We start from the raw sequence: 15,159 nt of genomic DNA, 5'->3' as shown, positions 1-15,159 counted from the left end.
TTACTCATAGACGAGCCGTCCACCATATTGATTCTGGCACATTTACAGTAAGACAATTTTATTTCTGCAGGTAAACTCCTCTGTGAGAAATATCTCTAGAGAAATACATCAATAACAACAACAGCTTTTTATTTTTTTAACTGTTTAAAATTAAACTTTAATATTTCATCACTGAGATAGGAAGTCTGACCAAAAAATAGCTAAAAATGCGTAGTTACAACGGGAGTTAATACAGTTCTCAAGGCTTAAGAACTTGGGCAATCAGAATTTAAGATACTGTCCAACTAATTTAAATGCTTTGCATGGGATTCTAAATAAAACACCATGTGAGCTTTTTATAGGCATAAACAAAATTAAGGGAACTTTTTCCTTCAGTGTTTGACAGTTACATATTCCACTTTGCAGTAATGTGCAAAAAGGCAATCTTTTTCTTCCTCCAAAGTTAACACCTTCCAGTGAACTTCCAGAGAAGTCAATTTGAGGACTGGAGCAGCAGCCCATTTTAGTGGAAGCAATAATGCTGCACAAATAGGCAAGCATATTTTAGAAGTAATCCTGCAGAGGAAAAGAAAACTAGTGTGATAAAACACTGGACTTACCTCAACTGAATTAAATCTCAATTCAATATCACTCACAAACTCTTCAATCTTCATTGACTTTTCTTCCAGTGCTGTTAGCAATTTACTTAACTGATCCTGAAATTTAAAATGTTTCAGTAACTTAGGCAGGTTATTTTATAAACTTTTTACACAGAATTTATTTTAGGTGAATATTTTTCTTTTGCCATGAGCCACCATTGGAACAATTTTTAAGTAAGTTCAAGTATCACCTTGGCTGCAAAGACAAGCACAGAAATAGCAACTGGAACAGTGACAGAACTGTTTCCAAACCAAAACAAGTGAGCTCAGTTCGATAAGGCACTCTGTCCATACAAGCTGTTGAACGTTAAGAATTCCAATGCAGCTTTGCCAGAGAGTGAGGGTACTCAGAGCCTCATGAGTGTCCTTGAGAGATCATAGGAACAAGCCCATAAAAAGGAAGATAACAAAGGTAGTTGTGAGGGTCATAGATTATACTGTGTCATGGCTTTTAAAATTAGAATTTGAAAGATAGATATCTGTCTCTATATAGGTCAATGTATAGATAAATAGATACACGTTTATGTATGTGTAGTATATATATATATATATATATATATATATACATATATATATATATATATATAAAATTCCTGGAAACAAGAAGTCATCAAAATCACTGGTTAAATTATGTGGAAACAAAAGCAGTCCAAGGCACACAGATCAAAGACAACTCAGAACTTTTTCTTAGTGCTTCTTGACCTTTTATGAAAATAAGTTGCTCAATTGCTCTGGCACTATTCATAATTTATAAAAATGCTTAGTTTTAATTTGATGGCATAAATCTAAAAGGAAGGTTATTTTCCTTTGTAATGGCTTCTTATTATGGCAAAATTTTACAGCTAGATAAAAAGCACAAGACTTTACATTAATTACAAGTGTGCCATTGGAGAATACAATTGAAAGCGCCCTTTAAAAATATTTAGGGAAATCATCAAGATTTGGAAACAAATTTCTGTTTGTCGGGATGAACTGTAAAATCTTACAAATGCCATCCCTAGCTCATTTAATTCACTGTGAAGCTCTGTTCTCACAGTTTTCATGCAACAATAATTTAGAAAAAATTTGAGATTAAAAATCATGCAACAGGCATTTTAATATATTAATGTTTTCTCAGTAATTTATACAGAAGTAACAAGAGACATACAAATGCAGTCTCAAAGTAACCTGAGCCCTGAGTGTTAGAAATCATGTGAAACCAGGCCTGTGTTGCAGCCAAATTTAATACTGGCTTCATATCCCTGCTCCACAGCCAGGGAGTGATGTCATGGGATGTTTATTTGCAGCTTGACTCACTGTAATGTGGGTACATTTGAGGGGTGGCTGGGATCTGTGACTTTATTGCTGACTTACTTGTGCCTTGTTATCACTGCTAAGTCAAACCCAAATGGCCATGTATAAAAAACAACTCTACATCTGAGATGGTTTGCAAGTACTGATAACTGAAACTGTTACATTGACTCCTACTTTTGATTTCTCTCTTCTACATATGAGATAATATAATTTAAATACCACCAATACAAGCCCTTCTGGAATTTCACTAAAATGACATGAAATCTATATTCCTTTCAAATGAACATGTGACAAAAAAGAGATCTCATCTTTCATTTACTGGGGTGAGAGTAAATAGCTGGTAATCAAGAAAGAAACATCTGTATGATATGTTCACTTGTACATGAGCAGATCTGATATTGGAGAAGTGACGTATCACATACATGTTGTTTTCACAAGCAGAACTCTAATTTAATGAACAATAGCTTCCACAGAAAAAGCATTTTCACCAGTATTTATAGCAATGGACTAGCTTACTGAAATGGAGGGCATTTTATCTAGTGGGGGGAACAGCTTGGATATAGTGGCAAGTAGGACTTTATAAACTCTTACCTGTGCTGACACCACAATGCTATTGGCACAGAATGGTTTGGGTTGGAAGGGACCTTAAAGGCCATTTAGTTCCTATTTCCTTGCCATGGGCAGGGACATCTTCCATTAGACCAGGTTGCTCAGAGCCCCATCCAGCCCGGCCTTGAACACTTCCAGGGCTGGGTCATCCACAGCTTCTCTGGGCAACCTGTTCCACTGCCACATCACCCTCACTATGAAGAATTTTTTCCTTATTTCTAATATAAACCTTCCCCCTTCAGTTTAAAGACATTGCCCCTCATCCAGTCACTAGATGCCCTTGTAAAACCTCCCTCTCCAGTTTAAGGCCATTTTGCAGATGAAAGTGAATGGAACAGAAAATAAGTTGGTACTTCAACAAAACTGTGTATGGTGATTTGTCTAACATCTCCAAGCAACCAGCGCATGTAAGTGGGACAGGGAACACTTTATGATGATACCAATCTCCACATATGGAGGTTTCTGTACCTTGTCAAGTGAAGTGAGCTGCTGTTACTGAAGTTTTATTTTCATAGAAACAACATTCTTCCCATTTCTCCCCCTACATATCAAAACCAGAACAAACTCATACAGATAAGACTGAAAGATGGAAAGTCTGCTAACAACTACATATAAAAAAGGCCATTCAAATTTATGAATAAATAAAAATACCAGCTTAGCAAGTCTAGGACTCCAGAGAATACCTTAATAAAATGGTCTCCCATCAAGATCTACAGCAGGTGTGTAGGAATAGTTTTTATTTAATAGATACTGCATCTTAGCTTCTGGACTGCTCTTGGAAGCCTCTCCTCTTGATAATGCAAGAGAACTGGAGAAATTAGCCTTAGTATCTTCTTTTTTTGCCCAAATTATACTTACCTTCATCTTGATTGCAGCATCATCTAGTGTTGTGACTTCATGGTCTTTATGCTCTCCAAAAAGCTTATCAATAGCAGATATTGGGCATTTGCAGTGGTAACAATAAGTGTCTACTTGTGCTTTCTTCAGTTCTCTCTGTGGGCTCTCAACTTGAGGAATGTTTGTTGCTGATTTTTCAGGATACATCACCACAAAGCCCGAATCTTCAAGCTCAACAGGAGTTCTTTGTTCTGGCTCATTAACAAATTCATAACTATCAGCAGCATGATCAAAGGAATCCCTGTCTTCAAATAATAGCTCCTCGTGTGTAAATTGAGATGATATTTCATCTTGCAAAAGCTCTTCTTGTGTAATCACATCATAGTCCATTGACTCAGCAAAATCTTCATAAACATCACCGCGCTGCTCCTCTCTTTGCAAGTCTGGATTCTCTGTTTGCTGAATGGTAGGAACACAGGACAGATGTTCCTGAGTAAACTGCTCATCTACACTGTCTTCAGTGGGAGCCCTGACATATGGAACATACTTTTCCATCTGAGGAAATGCTGTTATATCTTGCCGTTCTTCCTGCTCAGTACTAGCTTCTTGATATGCAGCTCCCTGATAATCCACTTGATGACTGTATCTTTGTTGACTTGGCTGCTCTGGCAACTCTTCAGTTCTTTCTACTGGTACATTTTCTTCTTCTCTTTGTTCAGTGATATCAGTTCCTGCACCTGAAAGAACTGTTTTGCTTCCAAAAGGAATGGCATGCGTTGGCTTGCAAATTGTTGCTTGAATGTTGCTGTCAGCCTGGAATTTGTCTCTCTCCGTAACAACTCTTTCTGACAGAACCTCAGTTTTGACATACTGAACGTCACCAGATCCCTCCTCCTGGTTATTCTCTGAACTCCAAACCAAAATTCCTCCACTAAAGGACTCATCTTCTGGTATCTGATGTTTCTGAGGCCCAATGGCTTTACTTGGAATTTCATCTTTGAGAATGTATTTTTCAAAATAAATTCCAGTTCCATCATCTGTGTCTGAATTTCTGCTAGGGAAAGAAGCATTAGAATTACCACTTTCTTCATCGGAGGGAGTCTCATCCTTTGTCTTTTCTCCTACTGCTTCTGCATATAGGTCCTTGTATAAAAATGATAGAGCAGGTGGCTCCTCTAAAAGCTCTGGGTTAACTGCAGCAACAGTGGTAGGGAACAAGAGAGATCGTTCTAGCACTCCTTCTTCTGAATCAAAGAGCGGGGTCCCTGGTGACTTGCATTCATCTTCTACATTTGTAATGCTTTTACTGCTAGAATCAATTGATTTCTGCAGTGGTAAAGGTTTTGAGGCATCTGCGTAGGATTGCATTTTGCCTTCTCCTTTTATGGTACCATAAAAGACTTCATCCAGGTCCTCAAGTAAGGAAAACTCTTCTAAAGTATCTGCCTCAGTATTCTCTTTAAAAGGTTCGGCTTCTTCCATACATTCATTAGGGTCTTCTGTCACAGGAGACAATGAAACACGTCTTTCAAATTGTGGCTTAATCGGAGATTTGTCATCAATCAATGTATATTTTTCAAAATAATCCATATCAGCAGTACCATTATTAGGATCCAACTTTGCACAATTATTGTTTTCTGGCAACAGGAGATTTTCTTCTTGAGTTTCTACAGTTTGCTCATCATCATCCGTTTTGACCAATTCTATTAGTTCATGGCTTGCAGTCTTTCCCAATACAGAGCTTTCTGAAATTTCTGTGGTTCTACCAAAAGTTAGGGCTCTCTGGCCATCCTCAACTGATTTTCTTCTAAATGAAGGATTTGTTTCCAAGTATTCTAATTTATCAGGCATGTGTTTACTTTCTTCTTGATCAACAGAAGAAATATCTGTAGGTGCATGAATATTGAGTATTTCATAACCTTCTGAAATGATATTAAATAGATCTTTTTGTTCAGTAGTCTCCAGAGCATGCTGGCTGTCTTCTACAACACTTGCATGTACCATTTCTTCCTCTTCTCCTCTCAGGTAATGTTCAGGCACCTCAGAGATTTTGCCTACCTCCAGATGTTGCATTGCTTCAATTTTTGTAGGGTTTAAAGTACTAGTTTCATGCTCCAGAAGTTTTTGTGGACCTTGATTATCTCCTACCACAGATGGTAAATCATACCTCTGTGTTTTGGGACTAGTGTCTGAGGACTTCCTGTGAGAAAATTTATTTGACACTGATTCAGAAACTCTAAATGTATGTCCCTTAGTCTCTGTAGTCCCATGAACTGTGAATTCTGTGCAACTTCCAGCTGGGAATTGCTTTGATCCAAAATCGGAAGCTTCATTTGGAGTAAGCTGAATTCCTTGTGTGTCTACTTCTGTAGCCCCTATTGGACTAATTGAGCAAGCTTTCACCTCTTCTGCCAGCCAGCTAGCCAGCCCAAAAGATGGAATATCTGGGTTCTGCTTTTCTTCAGAACTTGAGCTAAGGGGCTTAATCTCTGCTGAGGAGAGGCTACCCAATTCACCAGAATAATGCTGTGTTTTATGTGTCACAGTTTCATGAACAAGGTCGGATGAAACAACTCCCAGATGCTCCAAGGTTGTATGCTTTTGGTCTTCAAAACCTTGTTGCATTTCATGTTTATGCTCTCCTTCAGTATAAATGCCTGAAAATTTGTTAGATTGCTTTCCAAGCATGTCTGCTACATCAGATAAAGATGATGGAATATTTTGTTTCTCTTCATCATCAGTGAGAGCCACTGATACTGGCTTTTCAAGTTCTGACTTCCCAGGTAGTTTATGAAAAGCTATAAATGACTCTGATGACACTGCTTGCTGGTCTGCTACACCAGTCACCTTTGACTCTGTGGTCACTGACCTTGGTACTGTCTGTACCTCAGGTTGCATTTCTTGCTCATATTGCTCAGTAGTGAATTTGGGGGAACTTCTGAGCTGGTCTGGAGACAAATATATTGTATCCAACAAAGAAGATTCTGGCTTCTCTTGGTCTTGCACTTGAGACATACTCTCCAAGTGTGCTGTCTTAAAGGTTGCTGTTTCAGGTGAACTGAGTTGAATTTTTTGCAACTGTTCATTGTGTGGTGGAATTACATGTTCACACTCTGATTGTATGGGCTCGGTAATAAATGGCTGCATTTTTTTATTTTCTTGTTTGGCAAGAGACTGTGTGGGAATCATATATTCAGAGACTGGTTTTGAGTAAGGTGGAACTTCTTGCTGGCATGTTTCATCAGCTGAATAAAATGGAATTGAAGGTTCAGACTGCAGTTTTGAAGGTACAGTCAGGTAATCCTGGCTTTCTAGACTTCCTGTTTTATCTGTAGAATATGATACATTTAGTTGTTCAGATTCTAATTGTATAGCTGTGTGAAAGTAATGTGGAGTCTGTTCTCTCTCAACTTCAGGTAAAATTTCATATTCAGCCTCTGACTTCTCAGCTACAGGCAAATGTAGAAGACTTTCTGTATTCTCTTCTTCTTTTCTTGCAAAAGAGGACGCTGGCTCAGGCAGAGCAGTTTCTGAGTGTTCTGTTTTACAGCTGGAATAAGATATTTCTAAATGTTTGGGGGGTGAGCCTCCAGTTACAGGTGAAGACTTTGGACTTCCTTCAGGGCTTGCTTCAGAGACAGCGTGTGAAGCACCCAAAGGTACAGGCACGGTTTGTTCAGTAAGAGATGAATATGGTTGAATTTTGTGGCTGTCTGCTTCCTCAGTGGAAAATGATAAATTTTGTTGTTCAGTTTCCAGCTGAGCACTTTGAGATGAAGGAGCATCAGTGTCTTGCTTCTGTGAATATCCTGCTCTCAGTGGGGCCATTTCATGCTTTTCTGCTTTGTAAGTAAGACTTAATAAATCTGATTGTTTGAAATCTTGTTGCACAGTTCCCTGCTCCTCGGTCCTGACAAAGGTATGTGCTACAGAAGGTGTTTCTGGCTGCTCTGTTTCAACATTAGAGGACTGCAAACTAACATGTGGCTGTTCTGGTTGGACCTCATCCCTCCACTTTGTTTCGCCAGTGAAATATGGTTTCTCTGGATGCTCCAGCTGGGCAGTCTGTGGTTGATCTGCTTTGCCACAGGAATATGATAAATCTAGTGGCTTTATTACACAAGTCTCTGCTTTGCCAAGAGAGTGTGACAAATCTGGATGTTTTGAATTCAGTTTTTCTGGTTGCAACTGCTCTGATTTTCCTGTGGAATATGAAATATCAGAAGGAGTGAACCCTGCTTGTGCAGCATCCTGCTTTTCTGTTTTGCCAGAGGAATACAAGAAGTCTGGGAACTCCCCTTCCACTGTGGATGTATTTGGTTGCTCTTCCATGCCATGAGGACTTGAAAACACTGGTTGTTCCAATTTTAGTTGCACTATTTCCTCTGGGTGTAATGTATAGCTTCTCCTCTCCTGTTTGACCTCCAGCTGTGCACTTCGTTTTTCTTCACTAACAGAAGAGGACAAATCTGTGTGCAGTACTTTGCCTGTGGCATCCATGACATGTGCATGTTCAGACTCAGGTAGAGCAGCCCATGATGGCTCTGTTTTGACAGATGAATGCAACAAACTCTGTTCTTTCAGCTCTGGATGAGTTGTTTTATGAGGTTCTGCTGTGCCAACAGAGAATGACAAATCTGCATATTCTGAGTTTGCTTGGGAATTTTGCAGTCCTTCTGTATTCTCCATAGAGCACTGTAGCTCAGGGTGTTCTGCTTGCATTCCTGAATCTTTCCATTCCTCTGCTTTTTTGAGAGATGATGAAAACTCATTTGTCTTTTCTTGCTCTGGTTGAATCTTTTCTTGCTGTACTGTGCCAGTGGAATGAAATAAATCCAGGCACTGCAAATCCTCATCAGCAATTTGAGTTTGTTGTTTTTCACCAACTGAACATGATAAATTCATTATTTCTGCCTCTGGCTGAATGATTTCATGGTGTTCTAATGTGCCAGCAGATAAATCTGAATGGTGTGATTTTGCGTTTAAAGTTTCTTGTTCTGCCTCACTGAGAGAATGACATAAGTCTAAATGTCCCAATTCTGTCCACGCTTTCTTGCCTTGTGCCTCTTTTTCGAAAGAATGCAAGAAGCCTTGCTTCTCCTCTCCAGCAGTTTGCCCTTGCTCTGTTGTGCCAGATGACAGATCTGGTTTTTCTAACACTGCTTGTGTAGTTCTTTGTGGCTTTCCTTTATCAATGGAATGCAGTGAATCAGGATGCTTTGGCTCTGCTGTTAACATTTCTCCTTGCTCCATTTTTCCACTTGGGGATGGTGCATCTGGAACTCTCTGTTTCTCCTTTGCAGCTTGTGAATGCTCTGCTCTGCTGACAGACTGTTCCACTTTAGAGCATTCCACAGCTGTGTGCTCTGTCCCTCGTTGCCCCACTTCCCTGGCCAGGGGTGCCAAGCTTGCATGGCCTGGCTCCAGCTGTGCAGGTGGGATTTGCTCCATTTTGTCATGACCACCTGGCTTCTCCAATCCCAGCTGGATTGTTTCCTGCACTTTGTGGAGGGAATGTTCTAGCCCAGGGTGTTCAGGTTTCAGCTGTGATGTTTGCAGCCCTCCTACTTTGAAAACAGAGTAAGGCAAATCAGAATGTCCCTGCCCTGGTTCTGCCATTTCTGTTTCCTCTGCTGTACCCACAGAACGTGACAAATGTGAAATTTCCACTTCTGGCTGAGCTGTTTTCTGTTCCATTTGTCCGAAGGGATAAGTTTGCTCTGTTTCTTGTACTCTTTGTTGTACCTCTGTGATGTCCAGAGGAGATATCACATCAGTATGCTCCACCTCTGGTGGTATCCTTTCATCATCTGGCCTGTCAATGGAAAATGATAAATTTGGTTCTTCCAAGAACTCCTGGGCATGTTCTGAAGTGTCCCTTTTATTGGGAGAATGTATTAACTTTTCTTGCTCTAACTCCTGCTCTGTGGCTTTCTGCTGCTTTTCTCTGCCAAAAGAAAGTTTTCTGTGTTTTTGATCCAATGGTGCTACTTCTTCCTGGCTTGTCTCACCAGTGGAATGTGACAAATCAGGATGCTTCATTTCCCATGGTGCAATTTCTGTATGTTTTGACTCTATTTGTGCAGTTGCTGGAGAAGCTCTTTTTTTACCTACTTTAGGCAATTCTTGGTGTTTAGACTTAAACTTTTGAGTTGATTGTTCTTTGCCTTTATCAAAGGAAAAGGATGAATCTGAATATTTTGAATCCAGTTGAGAGCATGACTGATTTGGGTATTGAGATTCTATTTCCATACTTTCATCTTGTGCTGCTTCACTCAGGCTTCCCTGTGAATCCAAATGTTCTGATTTTTGCTGAGTTTCTCCCATGGCGTATGAGAGCTCTGGATGTCCTGACTCCTGCTCCACAATATCAACTTGCTTTGATTCACCACTGTCCCATGAAACATCTGGATGTTCCAACATTACTGGTTCAGTTTCTTGTTGCTTCAAATGGAATGGTAAGGTTGGGTTTTTCACTAATTTTTCTTCCTCATGAGAGGAATATGGCAAATCTGAAGTTATATGATATTCTGAAGTTATTTCCATTTCCAGTGGAGCTTCTTTTTCACTGGAAGGAGGCAAAAATGTTTGCTCCAGCTTTGGATGTACTATTTCTTGTTGCTCTGATTTGTGCTGCACAATTTCCTTCTCTGTTTCTGTACTTACATAAAATGTTTTTTCTGGATATGCTGGTTCTGTTTGTATTTCTTCTTGCATTTGTTTACTGAATGAATATGGCAAAGATGGATGCACTAATCCGGGTTGAGCTATTTCTTGCTGTGCTAAATTATTTTGGTCTGTGACCTGTGGCTCTTCTTTACCCAGGCTTTCTGAAATACCTGAATACTCTGTTTCCATTTGCACCTCTTCTTGTTGGTCTGTTTCCTGCTGTTTCACCTCTCTTTGTACTGTATCTTGTTCCATCCTGCCAAAGGACCGTGAAACATCTGGCTGGGGCACATTCAGTGGTGGTGTTTCCTGTTGCTGAGTACCAGCAGTGGAACAGGAAGGAAAAGACTGCTCCTGCTCCATTTGTGATGTTTCCCAGGGCTTTGCTCTGTCAGTCAGTTGTGACCACAAAGTTCCGGACTCGACTCCTTCTTGTGTCGCTTCTTCAGTGATAAATGAGAAATCCCTCTTTTCTGAAACTACTTGAACATTTTCATGCTGCTCTGCTTCACTAATGAAATATGATGGCTCTGGACCTTCTAAGTTTCTCTGTACAGCTTCTTGTACCATCTCTCCCTGGGAATACAGTGGATCAGTTTGTTCCAGCTTTGGTTGCCATTTTTGATGTTCTGTTTTGCCAGCAGAATATGTTGTCTCTGGCTGTTTCACCTTCAGCTGTGAAGTTTTATTTTCCTGTTCTTTTCTGGTAGAATGTGGCCAAACTGGAAGCTCTGACTGCAGTTGAGTAGTTTCTCCTTGCATTGCCATGGCAGAGGAATCCAGCTTACCTTCAGACTGTGAATCCTGCTGTACAGGCTGTGGCTGTTTTCCTTTGTCAGTTTGTGACAGTTCTTTCTCCTTTGTTTTATTAATGGGATGCGATAAATCTGAAAATGCTGTTTCCAGATACCCAGTCTGTTGTATCTCAGCCCTTCCAGTGGAATCAAATCTATCTGGATGTACCAACTGGAGTTCTGCAGCGTTTTCTTTCTCTGCTTCCTCCATCAAACATGGTAAATTTGAATGTGCCTGTGCAAGCTCTTCTTTTTCTTCTTGTTTTTCTTTTTCAGGGGAATAAGACGGTTCCTGTTCAAGAGGACTGAATGCTTGGTTTTCTGTTTCTTCCCTGAAAAGCAAAACTTGATGTTCATTTTCCAGCCGTGCACTTTGCATTTCCTTGACTACTTCCTGGGTTAAAGAAGAGTCTGTATGACCCATCTCCAGCTGTGCACTCTCTGATTCCACCATTTTTTCTCTGGAATATGATAGATCCTCAGATCTATCATAGCTAGAGACCTCTACCTCCAGCTGTGTGTTGTCTGATTCTTCCATTTCTTCCCTGGAAAAAGAAAAGTCTGGATGCTCCATCTCCAGCTGTGCACTCTCTGGTTCTATTGTTTCTTCCTTGGAAGAAAATTCTGGTTGTTCTGTCTCCAGTTGGGATCTCCCTGATTTTTCTCTTTCTTTTGTGGAAAAAAGAAGTTCTGGGTAGTCTGTATCTGGTATTGCACTCTCTGATCCCTCTGTTTCTTCCTTAGAATGTGAGAAATCTGGAAGTTCTGTCTCTAGCTGTGCACTTCCTGGTTCCTCTATTTCTTCCCTGGAAAAAGAGAAGTCTGGATGCTCCATCTCCATCTGTTCACCCTTCAATTTCTCTGTTTCTTCCTTGGGAGAAAAGAAATCCAGATGCTCTGTCTCCATCTGTGTTGTCGCTGATTCTCCAGTTTCTTTGGTGGAATATGAGAGGTCTGGATGCTCCATCTCCTTATGCCCACCTTCAGCTTGTTTGTTTATTTCAGTGGAAAAATCAGAGTGATCAAAAGCTACTGCTTTATTTGTAGCTGAAGTTTTCTGTGTTTCTTCTGTTTCTGTATGAACAGGATATGAAATGCCAAAATATTTAGAATCTATATTTTCAGGAATTGGTGGTTTTAATTTAATTCCTTGCTTCTTTGTTTTCTGAAGTGAAAAGTCTTGTTCAGTCTTTGTTTGGTTCTCCAAATGAACATTTTGAATTCCTGAAGATGGGGTCTTTTGACCCTCTTCTCTTTCAGCTGAATACATTACACCTGAAGTTGCTGACTCTGACAGTGCAGTTGATGATGGGCACTCAGTTTCTTGCTTTTCTGTTTCATTTCCAGAATGTGGTAAAAGCACGTGTTCAGACTCAGACTGTGCAGCTTCTGATGACTGAGGAATAATATCTTCCTGTCTTATTTCAGTTGAAGTGGGATATTTGGATTTAGCTGATGGAACATCAGGTAAGTAAGACTTCTCTGTTTCCCTCTCAGGATGTTCTGACATAGATTCTGTAGGCAAAATATGCTGGGAACTTGGTCTATCTAATTCACTAACAAAATCTGCTGAAACAGACTGTGGTGCAGAATTAGGCTGAATTTCCTGCTTCTTCACTTCATCCAGATGATCTGATGCTGGCAGCAGGGATTGGTCTGGCTTCTTGTTTGCATTTTCGGCTGAGGGAAGCAGCACTTGTTTCTTGTCAGACTTGAATGGTGTGGAGGTTGTTGACTCTGTTATTGATGTTCTGGCTGTGGCTGAATGACTTAGCTGCTCCCTGGATGCTTCTTCATTCTTCAGTAAATGTCCTGAAACCTGATTTGGAGTCTCTAAAAGAGGTTGCCTCTCTTTTCCTTCTTCATGTTGAAGAGTTGATTCTTTCATTTTATAAGGTTCAATATTTTCAGATGAAACATCATTTTTCTTAGAAAGCTGTTTTTCAAGAGGTGATGTTGGTGAAGAAAAGCTTTGATTTGCTTGTTCTGTGAGTTGCTCTCTTTGCTTCCTTCTTCTCTCTGAAGGCGTTTCAAGAATTTTACTTCTTGCTCCCTGGAAATGTTTTGGATATGTGGAGAGTGAACCAAACTTCTGCAATCTTTCTTTTACTGATGTTTCAAGGAACTTTTCAGAATCTCCTGAAGCTGAGCTACTTCTCCGGATTCTGTTTTTCTCCAATGTTTCAGGGGCTGGCCCAGTCCCTCCAAAAATTGAGTTGAACAGTTGGATTCTAGCTTGTACTGGTCCTCCAAGAATTGGACCAACTTTTCTCAGTCTGCTCTCCCTAAATATTGATCTTATTGGAGCACGTTTTACGGGCTCTTCTGCGATATTCTCTTGATCCTGTTTGTTGTCCAACATTTCCTCATCTGTGTCTTGTGTTTCCACCTGCTCTACATTCAATGTGGAGGCTTGCACATCTCCTAGAACAGTTCTTGGTTCTTGCCTTTGCATTCCAGAAGAGTCACGTTTTTTATTGCACTGGCCTCCTTTTGGTCTTGTAGCCATTGGCACCCTATTTGAAGATTTGCGTGTCCTTTTCCGAATGATCTTGCCTTCATCCATAATAAAGATAACTTTTCCTGGAGGAGAACCTACTGGTGAACTTTCCATACTGTAAAGATCAGAAGTTGTACTAGTTTCTGAGGTCCAGGGAGTAGAACATCTGCTCGAGCTGGTTTCCCAGGTTATTCCACTGTCTTCACTTTGGCATGTTACCATAGAAAAGGAAGGGTTAGTCATGATGTACTGCAGCTTGGGTTTCACATCTTCACTTTGGATAAGATCTTTTAAACTACAAACAAAAAAAGAAATAACAAAAGAAAGCTGTAAAAACACACAACAAATTAAATTATGGAGGAAAAAGCTGAATTTATTCATTAAAATAAAAATGGCTTTCAAAGTTGTAAAAATACTGCATAAGCATAGATTTTGAAGTACAAGCATAAGAAAAGTAATATTTCATCTCACAACTATATTTTAGATTAATTTAGATGTAAAACTGTATGTTGCAAGGTTAATTCAATGAAGGGGAGGTGTTTAAAAGATCTTGACAATGCAGGAAGAACAGTCTTTGATCTGACCTTGTTTTGCCAGTGTGAGGTTGAGCTGATTCTGGGGCTATTCTCCAGCATGTGTTTATCTCACAGTATAAATTAAACCTTTCATTAAACACTTCAAAGATACTGTCAGTGTTTTAATAGCACCCACACTTGCGTGGCGCGAGTGTGAATGATTATACAATGCTCAAAGCAGTAGTCTATCCACTGGTTTGTTACTCTCTTCTCATGTATTCTATCCTCTAAACACTCTAGATACTTAACAAAGTAATTTAGAATACATTCAACAATTAAAATATACTGACACCTCCCCAAATGAAACTGCAATGTTTCATAAAGGTAGTTTTAAACCTTATGATGTGTAATCAATACACTATCATATGCTGTAATCAAATCTCTCAGCTAAAATAGTAAAAAGGTTGGAGAAAGGCTTTTTTGAGAAGCTTTAGGAAAGAAAACTTCAAATTCTTCAAGTTCTTAAAATTAAGAGTGTAAAGATTAGCATAGGCAATTAAAAGACACAATGTGTGGAGGGTTTAGTATTTTTGCAATATTTACTTAAAACAAAAAAAAAGGGCTCAGAAAAGTTAATCAAAGCTCAACCCTAATATTTCTTGAGTAGACAGTAGTTCATTTATGGAAATCACATTTGTAGCTGATGGAAAGAAAGGGAGAGTATCTGCTGGATAAGATGTAGCCTTCAGTAGAGCAGAAACAGTGAATTTTGGGTGGGACACTTCCTTTACACAGTTACATAATCACTCTGTTACTCCCATGGAAGAATGTACATTTATGACCACACAACTGAACAGAGTGAAGGGTCACTTTTCGACTGACTAGGGAAAAGTGTTTCAGCTAAAGTGAAGAAAGCTAGCTACCGATCAGGGATCAGAAAAGCAGAATCCGTCTGACCAACTGCCAGGGGCTGTGGCCCTGCACCACGTGGGTGCCAGAGATACCTGCAGTCTGCAGAGGCAGGCGGACACCCCTAAGGAGAAGGTGGCACCATGCCAGAGGGTGCTGAGTCCCAGTCAGAGGGCAGAAGTCTTTGAAGGAAGAAAATAAATCCTGTGGAAAGTCGTTAAGTACTTAATTAAGAAACTCTTGGGACTATAAATTTTTTGTAAAGGGCACTCAGTGAAAATGCTCAGTACCTAATGAAAACAGAAATGAAATCCTGCCACTGATGGTGCTACCCTTACCTTTCCATGAATTTACTTTCCAGAGCCCAAAACCAGAAGGGCTGCCCTGGGCTGGTC

General features: G+C 39.9%; 1 protein-coding gene across 1 annotated transcript in view; it reads right to left on the bottom strand.

The window, feature by feature from the left end:
• The window catches only part of CMYA5 (cardiomyopathy associated 5), a 45,751-nt gene that overhangs the window by 24,277 nt on the left and 6,315 nt on the right, over positions 1–15,159 (bottom strand). The window contains exons 2-3 of the mRNA XM_066569456.1: positions 3,399–13,635; positions 600–695 (exon numbers count right to left, since the gene is read on the bottom strand). Coding sequence (XP_066425553.1) covers positions 600–695; positions 3,399–13,635 — 10,333 coding nt within the window. The remainder of the gene's footprint in view (positions 1–599; positions 696–3,398; positions 13,636–15,159) is intronic.

The sequence above is a fragment of the Molothrus aeneus genome, chromosome Z (genome assembly GCF_037042795.1).
Source record: "Molothrus aeneus isolate 106 chromosome Z, BPBGC_Maene_1.0, whole genome shotgun sequence".
Classification (NCBI taxonomy): Eukaryota; Metazoa; Chordata; class Aves; order Passeriformes; family Icteridae; genus Molothrus; species Molothrus aeneus.
This window is presented reverse-complemented; position numbering and strand designations above follow the sequence as displayed.